The 12,115-nt window shown below is 44.3% G+C and overlaps 1 protein-coding gene across 6 annotated transcripts in view; it reads left to right on the forward strand.

The window, feature by feature from the left end:
• Positions 1-1,442: 1,442 nt before the first annotated feature.
• KIF1B (kinesin family member 1B) overlaps positions 1,443-12,115 on the forward strand; it is a 78,587-nt gene continuing 67,914 nt past the window's right edge. For all 6 annotated transcript variants that reach the window (XM_036396073.1, XM_036396076.1, XM_036396075.1 and 3 more), the window contains exons 1-2: positions 1,443-1,556; positions 6,573-6,753. In XM_036396073.1, the coding sequence (XP_036251966.1) occupies positions 6,648-6,753 (106 nt within the window). In that variant the 5' untranslated portion in view covers positions 1,443-1,556; positions 6,573-6,647. The remainder of the gene's footprint in view (positions 1,557-6,572; positions 6,754-12,115) is intronic.

Genomic DNA, 12,115 nt, shown 5'->3' on the forward strand with positions numbered 1-12,115 from the left:
AAAACCACCATTAAATTATCTGTCCCATCAATAGGAAGTATTCCAAGTTCAGATAATGGTATTTTCTAGGACACAGGAAAGCCTTATTTTTGATTTGTTGTTTCTGTGGCAATATTTCCCTAAGCCTCCTGTTCAGCCATGTATTGTTGGGCTTCTGCATCTGTTGCCATAACTGCAGATGAGACTGGCAAGGGGATACAGTCACTTTTCACCAAAGTGAAAAAATAACTCCTTCTGCCAAAGATCTGATCCTTAAGGGGAACAGAAGGGACAGAGCTGAGGTTAACATAGCTAATAGCCAGGAGGCTGTGAACAGAAATAAACCTTGTTCTGAAACTAGAAATCTCAGGTCCTGAATGTTCTCCTGAACGTCTTAAATCCAATTTGTATATGATGGTGTATGAAACATATGTAATTAAGGCATTTCATGTAAAGTGATTTCCTTTAAGGTGCTTATAAGCTTAAACATGAGCCAGTTTCTAACAGCAGGAATTCCCAAATTACTAATGATAAGGAGGAACTTAAAGCTGAACTATTGCCACAAAAATAAAATTTTACTATGAGAATATGCATGAAATTATTAAAAGCATGAGAGTTAATACAGCATCATTGACTAAATTTAATCATTTGTCTAAAAATACATTATGAGGTCTAAAAATATGACTCGGGCTGCTCAAGAAACGTTTTGAAGGGAGGATTACTAATCCCTCCCCTCTGAGCATCGCCCTTAGGCCCAGTTTAGGATGCAAATCCCACTGAATTACAGGGAGTCGGGAGCTGGGAAATTCGCTACCTCAGACACCGCGTTCCCACAGCGAGATTTTCTCCCGTTTTCCCGCACACCCGCGGTGTCCCAGCCGGTTTTCTCCCGTTTTCCCGCACACCCGCGGTGTCCCAGCCGGTTTTATCTCGCTTGCCCACACAGCCCGCAGACCCCGCGCTCGGGGCCCACCGCCCCTCACAGTCCGGGCCGCGCACGGACACAGCGCGGCGGGCGGTGCTGCGGCCCCGTTCCCGATAGGCTCCGAGGGCGCAGACGTGATTTGCATCGTGGGTTCTGATTGGCTGGAGCTGGTGAGGGGCCGCCTCCCCGCGCCCCCGCTGCGCGGCGGAGGGCTCGGTTCGGAGGGCGGTGCCGCTGCGGCCGGGCACCGCCAGGCGGCGCTGGCGGCTGTGATTGACAGGGCGGGGGCGGGCGCTCGCGGGCTCCGCGGCGCGCCATTGGCGGGCCGTGCCGAGGGGGCGGGGCGGCGCGCGGCGATTGGCGGAGCGGGGCGCTCCCCCCGCGCTCTGGGCGCTCCCCCCGCGCTCCGGCAGTGCGGGAGCGGCGCTGGGGCAAGCGCGGCGCCCGTTCCTCCCGGCCGGCCTCGCTCTCCTCCCTCCCCTTCTCTCCTCCCTCCGTTCCCTCCCTCGCCCTTCCCGCTCCGTTCCCGGCAGCGGGGAGGTCTCCAGGCCTCGGTGGAGGCGGCGATGGGGATGGCCGGGTTTTTGTCGCTGCGCTGCCCCGCCGGCTGCTGACGCCGCACCGCCCGCGTCCCGCGGACACCCCGCGCCAGGTGAGGGGGCCGCGCTGAGGGGACCGCGCTGAGGGGGCGCTGAGGGGGCTCCGCGCTGGCGGGGCCGGAGCGGGGCGGGGGTGGGGGGCTGATGCCGTAATGCGGAGGGGGAGGCGGCGATGCTGCCGTGCTCATCTGAGGGGCCCCGCGGAGGGCTGAGGCCGGGAGCGGGGGGGGACGGACGGACGGACGGACGGACGGATGGATGGATGGATGGATGGATGCATAGCACTGGATACCTTGGAGCTGTCAGGGCAGCGGCGCAAGGGCGTGGGGCCCCGCTCGGCCTTTCCATCTGCCCGATGCCATCTCCTCGTCCCCCGGGACGCTTCCCTCCCTCCCTGCCCTTCCCTTTCTTCCTTCCCTTCCTCTCCATCCTTCCTTTTTCCTCGGGCGGCCGCTCCCCGGCTTTCCCATCGGCTGGATGCCGCCCGCCGTGCCGCGTTCCGCCGCCCTGCTCCCCTTTGCGGCTCGGATGGGGCGGAGGCGGCAGCGCCGGTCCGGGAGGCGGTGCGGGGTGCGGCAGCGGCGCCCGGCCCGGCCCGGCCCGGCCCGGCTCGGCTCGGCGCGGCCCGGGCAGCCATGTTGGAGGATGAGCCGGCAGTGGCCGTGCCCGGGCGGGGGGCGGCGGAGCGGGCCCGGCGCTGGGGCCACCGCCGCAATGGGGGCAGCGCCCGCGCTGGAGAATCCGCCAGAAGCAGATGATGAATTTATGTCTGCCTTCCGGAATGTAAATACGTTCATACCAAATTCTAAATTCTAAACGACATTTCTGTTCGCTTCCAGCTCCTTCTTGGCTCAGTTCTTTTGCTGTTGCACAACCCAGTGTTGGTAAATAGCCATGTGTGCATGTGATCAGGTTTCAGTGCCTCGCCAAGTTCTGCAGCACTGTTCGATCTGGCATCTCCACCTGGTCCAGATATAGCAGAGCGTGTGTGTGAGTTCAGCTGAGCGATCACTCTGTCAGCACTGCTCGAGCTTCATGCGGCACCTAAAATTGGCTCTGCTGGGGCCCCTTGTTCAGATACGCCTGCTGCCCCAAACAGCTGTTTTGCCAACTTTCCGTGTGCTAATCTCTGTCCTTGTTTTATTTCTTCAGAGCTCTTGCACTGATTAAGTTACAAGCAATTTTTTTGTTTCAAAGTTAGCACATTCTGTGACATGCAGCTATGACACAGTTATCTGGTATATGACTGGTTCTCTTAAATAAAAAGTGATTCTTCTTTGTTTGTGATATGTGGTGGGTTTGGGTGTTTTTTTTTGTTGAATGCAGAGATATAGATTTTGGACATTGTTTTGTAACCACTTCGAGCTTGTTGCAGACTTCTCTGCATGTATAAATAATAATTTGAATCTAAATCCCTGCTCTGCTTGTAACTTTACTTAAATAAACAGCAATGTGTTTGTATTTTGACATTGCATAAAAACTGGTTTGCCAAAACTTTCAGATACATCCAAGTATTCAAGTCTTAATGTTTATTCAGATATTTTTGGGAAAGCCCAGATCTAGTTGAGCCTGTGAAGGGTGATTCATCGACACAATTGGGTTTGTCAGCTTGAATACCAGTAAACAGACAAGATATTTAGATGATTTCTTTTAATGACACCTTTTAATATTAAAATCTCACTGTAGACTTACAGAGTGAGTGTGTTTAGTTTCAAATAGGTGTAAAACTAGGATGTAGGATTTGCTTTTTGCTGATGAAGATCACTGAGCAACTCCAATGTCATGTACCACCTGTTTTGGAGCCAGTGGTAGATCACCTCAGGGACACACACACAGTTCCCTTCTTGGTTCATGACTGCATTCATGCAGGCTGAGCATTAAAAGAGACACAGCTAGTAGATTCCTTCCAAAACATTAGGGAGATGATTCATTCCAGCATGGATGGCAGCCTCGAAGCCTATAATAATGAACATTTAAAAAAATCGTCTTTTAAGAATATTGTTCTTCTAAATCTGTACCACAAGCTGTATTGCATATTTTGGTTTTCTCTTTTCAAGTTATGTTTCCACTCTGTAGTCAGCATTTTGTAGTAGGAGGTGGTACTACTGGTAAATGTGAACCCTGAAAAACCAGCTGCAGTCTATTATCTGTGATGCTATGTAACTTGGGGCTCATTTTGCCTTATTTTACCATTCTATGTCATGAGGGCAATGCTACCTTTATAAATTGTTATGACCAGTTAAGATAACTGGTAAGTGGAAAAGCCCCTCAAAACCCCAACAGCTTAAATGTATGGAAAGCATGGCAAATTATATTGGTTTTGGTCAATTTTCTTACTAATGAAAATTAAATCTTGCATAGTGAATTGATATTCAAAACAACTAAAATCCATGTGCAAATATGAGTAGGTGTTTTGCTTACTTCAGCTATGAAAAACAGCAGAGTTGAGAACAAAAGAGATTTAAAATTATACCACATTTAATTTTCCGTCAGCACAAAAGTTAGGGTTGGGAAAAATTGGTAACTGCAGAAGTCCAGCAGGTAAATTTTCATGTTGCAGGTGATTTTGTGATCTGCTCTTTGAGAATCTCTTCACAGTTGTGTTTCAAACAAGTCTGTCATTTAGCTAGTGCATATGGAGTCTCTGGAAATGTGATTTTCATGCCTTCTTATTGTGCATATGATGTTAAGAGGTACTTGAGAACATATATATATATATATATATATAAAAAAAAGTAGATGATTATTTCATCCCACTCTCTGTTTGTCAGCCTCCCAGATATATCTGCAGAAATTAATGCAGTGTTCTGAGAGATGTTTTTATGAAAACATCAGAAAAAAATCCTTTGTGGTCCTCCACAGTAAGAAGGGAAGATAAGCCCCCTCCGTTTCATAAACAATATTATAAGAACACAGTGGACAAAGTAAATTGAGTCCCTGTGAATTGACAAGAAATGGACGTTTTGCACCTGCCAGGTTATTAACTGGTGTTTCACAAACAGGCTCTGCGTGGCCGTGTCCAGTGACATTGCTGTTTCTAGCAGCAGGGCTCAGGGTCAGTTGAATAATAGCTGTGCCTTGTGTTGGGATTAGTCTTGACACTTGGCTGTGCTGTGAGGGCTCAGGGGCTGGTGCAAGGGGCTGGGAGGGAGAGCCAAAGCCACAGGGTGGATTCTGGGGGCAGGAGTTGGTAACGATGCTGAGTGTTTGATTCTTAGTTCCACACAAAAGTGGGCGCCTCTGTGCAAGAGGGAGAGAAGCAGTTCTGTAGAACACCCCAGAACATCATGGGAATTCATTCCCAGTACTTTTCTGCTCTAGTCTGTGTTCAGGATTTTAGTGAAGCTTTTTAAAATTCCGTACTGACCCTGAGCTGGTGGTGTGGCTGTGTCATTAATCATTGTTCAACCAGTTTGCTGTACCAATGACATTGAGATTCAGTTGGCTTGCTCCTAAAGACATTCTTCTAGTCTGATGAGATACCTCAGGTACCTTTGAAAATAAGGAATACTTTAAATTGCTTCTACTTGGGGGAGTAATTTAATTTCTGCCTTCACCATGTGATGGCATTAATGAAGTTTTGCAGTTTTATTAAAGACTTCTTGTACTGTGGGAAAATGTGTCATAATTTCAATTAAGCACGTATAAGTACTTTCACCAGGTGTGGAACTTACTTTACAGCTGAAATGCTTTTGCTTTAGACCTGCTAGTAATTTTTGTACTTCTGTGATCACAAGCCTGAAATGAGCATTTCCCCAGATTCGTGCTGTGTTGATAACCAGAGAAGATGTCAGGAATCCTGGTGCATGGTTGAGCAGGGTTGAGTTCTGCCCAGGGTCAGTCAGGTTCCAGATAGAAATGCCTGCATTGAGTCAGACCAAGGATCAGCCCAGCTCTGAATCCTCTCTTCAGCAGTGGCCATAGCAGATATTTAGGATATAAGGATAAATCAAACATAAATAATGTTTTCTCACTATAGTCATCCATGTTCTGTATGTCTGCCATGGGACCTTTCCTAGCTAAGGGTAGGGGCTTTCTAGTAGGATTTATTCTTTGAATCTCGTTGCTTTTTGAGGCTGTTAGACTCCAGTACTGCCCATGTCCTGTGGCAGGAAGCTGGATTCTCAGTAGTGGACCAACTGAAAAGCTTTCTCTGATGGAAAAGGCTGCTTGACACCAATACAAACAAAGCAATCTTTTGTAAACCTACATTCCAACACTGTCTCAGACATGCCTTGAAGTTTGGATAGTGGGTGTCAGGGATAGTTCTCTGCAACAAAAGTGCTCCATCATTTAGGTGTGGTAGGATTTGAGCAAGTATTTTGATAGTGGAGATGAATTTAATGGTGGGCATTTGGCTGAACATAGATAGTAACCCTGAAGGTAACAATTCCTGATTCCTCCTCTTCCTTACAGTGTATCCTTTAATCAGTAGATACACAAGTAGTTGGTGAGTTGTTATTTCCTTCCAGAAGAGGACTTTCCCAGGACTGCAAGGGCTTCTTTAGGGGTCCACCCTTTTCTCTGGAGTCATGTGTATTGAAAGTCAGTGTGCTGTGGCCGATGACACTTGAGTTAGTTTTATATTATTGCTAAAGCATTGTGGCAGCAAGGATTGGCAGTGTGAGAGCCTGGGTATGGGGTACATGGTCATTGCCTCATGATGAAATTTAAGTAGCTGTGTCTTTACTGCTAAAATTATCTTTGTTAGGTTAAGCCTAACACATGTTGTAACCAGATATTTTGGTATTGGCATCCTTACTTTCTGGAAGGAAACCAAGTATTGGTTTTCTTCCAGAAAAGAAATGTATGAAATTGTATGAAAACCAAATATTTGTACACTTCAAAAGAACTGCTTCAGGTGACAGAAACTTTTGACTAGGGAGACAGTGAACAGGTGCTGATAAGTGTATTCCCAGTTCTGGCTTTGAAGTGACACCTTTTGGGGGTAAGGGAGGGTGATCTGCAAAGCAGAAATTGCATTTATGAAGAAATATTGAACCTTGCTGATTTTATCAACCTCTTGAACACAATAGCTGTAAATAACTGAATGATATTTTTCTCCTTAGAAAACACCAACAGGAAGGATAACTTGAAAGGCTCTTGATCCCTTTCCATTCCCCGAGTGTGCTGCAGCAGCCAGGATGTCGGGGGCGTCAGTGAAGGTGGCTGTTCGGGTGCGGCCTTTCAACTCCCGAGAAACCAGCAAGGAGTCCAAATGTATCATCCAGATGCAAGGCAATTCAACCAGTAAGTTTAATTTAATCTTGGAAGGGAGTCTTTCTCTGTTCCCAAACTAAAATATTTGACTTAAATATTTTCTTCTGTCAGACTGAGAACTGTATCATTGTATCATCTAGAATTAATCTTTTAGTTATTCTGCTTTTCTGAGGCTGTCATTACAAACTAGATTATCTCTGAATGTGACTAGAAAGTCTAAATCACAAATATCTTGATTTTTATGGAGTTGTTCATGGTGTTTGCTTCTGCTGATTTGAAAATTTTACAGAGGGATTGGAGTACCAAAGTGAAAACCTTTTTGTGACTTCAGTGTTTGGGAACATCATGTGGTAGACAGAGGAATACATTGCACACCAGCACTTGATAACTGTGGGGGTATAGGTTCTGCTTGGATCTGGTGCTTTAGTTTTTGGTGTGCTTATTCTGCAGTGTGTGCTTTTGGTTAAGAGCATAGTTTGGGTGAGAAAGCTGAGATGAAAAGGGTATCAAGTTCTATGCTTTCCAGAGCAGATATCTAAGTGACAGCAAAATAACAGACTGCGTAGAATCGCCTTCTTTTCTAACCAATTAGAAGTGTTAAGCTTCCTATATAATTGTTGTGAGTGTAATTTGGAGAACACTGTTCTGTGGGAAACTGTGTGTGGGCACACCTTTTTTGGTTGTTGGGTTGGTTGTTTTTCATACTTGAGGCCAAGGCAGTATTGACAGCATTTGAGGGAGTGTCGCTCCTCGTCTGCAGACCAACAGCTCTGCCCTGTAAACTGCTCTTCATGGGGCAGTTTTTCATTTTTAGGTAATCAAGCAGAGCCATCTTGTCTGCAGCTGAAGAAAGCAACACTCCAAGAGCACTGAGTTATTTCACTGTCTGATTACTTGAGTGTTTACTCATGCCTGTTAACACAAAGGAGGTTTCTCACAGGCCTCTCCCTTTTTTTTTAGCCAAGGTTGTACGTCAGCCTGCTTGTGCTTCTGCAGTGGAATTTAAATCCTGGTTGTGGTCACTTAAATTATATAGTGTTTATGGTTTCATTGGAAGAGAGGTGTCATAGAGAAGAGAGCTTGTTTTTTAGTGCAGAAAGTTCTTATCTTTTGACCTTATGTGCAATATACCCAAAGAAGCTTTTTTGTGATTGGATTTCAAAATTTCCATTTAAGGTAGGGTGGGAGGGGTTTGAAGTCATCTCATGTAGAACAGGTGCTTGTCTCCCATCATTGAAGGCAGTGTGGAATGCAGGAACTGTAGACTTCATTAGAGGACATTTGTTATGGAAATGCCACCAAGCTCTGGGCTCCAGGAGCACCACTGGGAACCTCTGGAACAGCTTTTCTTGCTGCAGTCATCACAGCAGTAATTTTAGATGCTGAAGGTGTTTGAATTGCAGGAGCCTGTGGAAGCACCTTGTTTATGGCACAGCAGCAAGGGTGACCAGTCAGTGCCTGGCAGATTGTCTGAGCTGGAGCTGTGGCCTGGGCCTGGTTCTGTTTCTGAACTCTAGAGCTGCACTACCACAACACGTTTCCAACAAACTGCATCAGCCTTCAAGAGCAGAAAAATACTTCAGATTTATCTAATTGGAAATGTCTTCACAGCAATGACTTCTTTTGCTGTGTTTTACACTCTGAAGTGCTCTGATGTGCAGCCTTTTATTTGAGTGCTGTGGCTCTGATCAGGCTGCTGATGTGACAGATGGTCGGGTTTAAGTCACTGGGACATCACAGACTGTGGGAAGGAATCATCGGTTGCCGTAGTTAAACATTGTTACATTCTGTGGGATATTTTTTCCCTGTATTTCCCTCTTAGAGCAGTGGACAGAGGAGTAGTTTGAACTGAAGAGGATTGTATAATAAAGGATATGAATGAGGCATTGTTTGGTGGGGGAAAAAATCAGCAGAAATCTTCTCTCCAAAGAATCTTCCTAACCAAGATGTCCGGCACACACAACTTCCATCTGAAATTCTTCAGCTGGTGTGCTTTTAGGTTATGGGTTAGATCTGGGGGGCACAACTGCTGTCCTGCCAAAGATTCTTTCATTTTCATGATGCTCAGGTTTTTGCAGCCCCACAGTTACATTATTGAACTCCTCATTATTAAGGTCTGAACTTGCCGACTAAAAGCTGAGCACATGAAGTGAAATTAGTGCACCTGAGACTCATATCTGATGCAGTAATTTGAAAATAAAGGGAATTTAGTAGTAATTCTAGACTAAGGAGTTCCTGCTTCACACTTTCAGATGTGCCAGTGAGGTGATCAAGGTCTAGATATCTTGCCTCTGAGAAGGTTATTTTTTCACTTGTGCACTGATCAAGTTGACAGCAGGCAAACCTGAGAGGATGGTGATACACTGAGCAGTGACTATTTTAAGCCTCCAAGGCAGTTAAAGTTCCCTTATCTTGGAATTAAAGCCTAATGGGCTGTCGTGACACCGGTTGATGAGACACTGTGAAGTCTGATAGCTAAGAAGGGATTTTGACAGTTACTTGAACTTTAATTCTGAATGTATTGATTGACCAAGCTATTCTGCAAATCCTTTGTGGTTCCTGCGTTTAAACTTTGTCCAAGTGTGAGTTTTGTAAATGTATTGGCAGAGACTCCTGCATTACAGTGAAACTGAGGCCAAGTGCTCAGGATTGTGTTAAGGGAAACTGTACAAAGACACAGATAATAAAGAGTATGACTGGTGTACTTTATAAATAAATAATTTTAGATGAATGTGTGAAAAAGGAGTGTTTTTTTACATACATAATGAAGTAGTTTCTTGAAGTCAGAATGCCACCAGGGTTGTTGCCTGACATGCTGCTTTTGTTGGACAGTTTTTGTGTGAATTTGGCTGTTTATGGCTTTGGGGATTGCCTGTCATTCACAGGGTGCTTGCCAGCAAAGCAAAACGTCCCTCTGGGTTAGAAAGCTTATGCTCAATTTTGTTACACAGTTCTTTGCCTTAGAAGCAAAACAACGTCATTTGCTTGTGCACTCCTGCAGAATTTACTTGTTATCCTATCTGGCCTTAATGCCATTTCCTCCTAGGAGATCAAGACCTTTAATCACGATCCATAGTGAGTCTGTTTGTATCATTTTTCACTGTTTAAAAATGACAGTGCATACCTAGAACTGAATACAGTTCCAGGTATGTCTTAATCTCAGAAAAAGAGAATTTGTATGAAGATCTTTAACCCATAATGTTAAGGACACTTACTGTGAGTAATTGGGACTTGTGTTTTTCTTCTGGAAGGATGCAAAATACGGAAATTTTGAAATCAGTACTTGAACATATTATTTGTCTTTTTTTTTTCTGTTCTGCTATTATGCATTTTGCACTTAAATCGTCAGTCTTTGTCTTAAACACACATTTCAGAACTGAGCTTGTGCAGTTGGGCTGAGTCACGAGTGCTGACTGCATTAAGGGGCTGGAACCTGGCAGAAGGCCAGGGCTGCTCGGGTCATGTCTGTGTGCACGTGGGATCCATTGGAATGGTGCTGCCAGGAGCTCTTCAGTGGACACGGGAGAATGGGGAGTAGGGGAAGAGAAGGTAATGGAGGAATCTTAGAGACAGGACAGGGCAGGAGCTGTAAAATTCAACTTGGGAATGCAGAATACTTTCCAAAGAAGAGGTAATGTCACCATCAAATTAGGAATTAAAAAACTCCATCAACAGTAACTGAGTGGGATTAATTTCAGAAAAGGCCTTCTTTATAAATAATTATAACTTAGAAATCATCCTAAGAAACATGAACTTTGTTTTCAAAAGCACCTGCTAAGCAAGTGAATTCAGTGGGCTGAAAGGATGCTTTCATTTGGAGTTCTGTTCTGAAGAGTATATTCTTTCAATTACTGAATAGGTGGCTTATCATGTCCAAACTCACAAGTGGCTTTTTGAAATTAATAATTAAAACATAGATCATGGTTTTCTGCATAGCTTGATTGAATACGTTTTGTCTTTAATTGCTGCTTTTTCCAGTATTTTTTCAGAAAGGTTCACACCAATGCATCTTGCCCACAATGTATTAATTACTTATCCTGTCCAGTTACTTTATGACTGTTTTTGTAGTGAGTGGGAAAAAGATTCTGCAGTGTAATACATGAAAGCTGAGCTATAGATCTAAGGGTGTTTTGTGTGTCAGTAGTTCTTGTGCTCATTCTTGTAGGGCTTTTCAAAGGTAACAAATATAAACAACATTGGCAGCTGCTGCCTTGGGTTATTGAGCTGAAAAAAGCAGCTGTTTGTGCCTAAAGACTCCCTGAGCATTGTGCTTTTTCTGGTTTAGCTCTTGTTTGTTTGAGGGATTTTTTGTTTTGGTTTGGTTTTTTGGTTGGTTGGTTTGTTTTGCATTTTTTTTGGTGGAAGTGATTTGATAATCTGGCCTGTAAATGCCTGTAAATAATGCATAAATAAAAACAAATGAAATTGAAGCAGAGATTCAAGCCACAAGACAGCATTTAGATACTAATCACTATCAAAGAGCCCAGCAGGCTTTTTCTTTTAAAAATCTAAATATGTGTGTAAAACATGAAACAAATAAAACAAGGAAGTAAGGAAGCACCCTACTTGGAATATGCCTGTTGCAATTAATTGTGCACTAGATGAATGAAAATGGGGTTTAGCATCTTGTATGTGCAAGTGACAGAGCAAACCCAAGTTCTCAAAGCACATCTGTGATTATTGTGTGAGGACACCAGTGGAAGGGTGCACCTGCACAGGCCAGGTTAGCTTGGAAGGGCTGAGTGCACCTGGATCCTCCCATCAGCACTGGCAGTGACCTGTGGGGATTTTAGCTCGGCAGCGCTCTCTGTGTTCAGTAATGGTGGCAGGTTCTTTGTGGCTGCTGAAGGTATTGGATGTTTAATAAAAATAGGCCTGGTGGAGTGGTCCCATCTGCCAGGAACAATAATCCCATCTGCTGCTGTGGACATATGGCTGTCAGCTTCTCATCCAGGCATCCTTGGCATCAGAAAACCTTGGTAAGACATTCTGGAGTTAATTTGTAGAGGTTGTAGGGAAAAAAAGTGTATTTCTTCTAATCTTGTTTTGTTCTTTGGGGTTTTTTTTCTCCCTAATGTGTATAAACTTCAGACCTAGACTTAAGTGTTTAAATTAAAAAAGAACAAAAAAACCCAAAAAAACCTAATACAGAAACATCTAATTTTAATTTCTCCTTTGTTTTGGTTTTCTTTCCTTTTTTTTTTTTTTTTTTTCCTTTTAAGATGTGTGCTGCTTTATGCAGTTGTTCTGGGGCAAATTAAAAATGGGTGGGAAAGCAGGACTGAGCTTAAAAGGCTTTTGATTTATTGCATGTTTGCCTACATTAGTAGTACTTGAAGTGTAATACAAAAGTCAAAACTATTGAAAGGTTCATAGAATAAGGTAACCTCAT

Source organism: Molothrus ater, chromosome 23, assembly GCF_012460135.2.
Source record: "Molothrus ater isolate BHLD 08-10-18 breed brown headed cowbird chromosome 23, BPBGC_Mater_1.1, whole genome shotgun sequence".
In the NCBI taxonomy this organism is placed as follows: Eukaryota; Metazoa; Chordata; class Aves; order Passeriformes; family Icteridae; genus Molothrus; species Molothrus ater.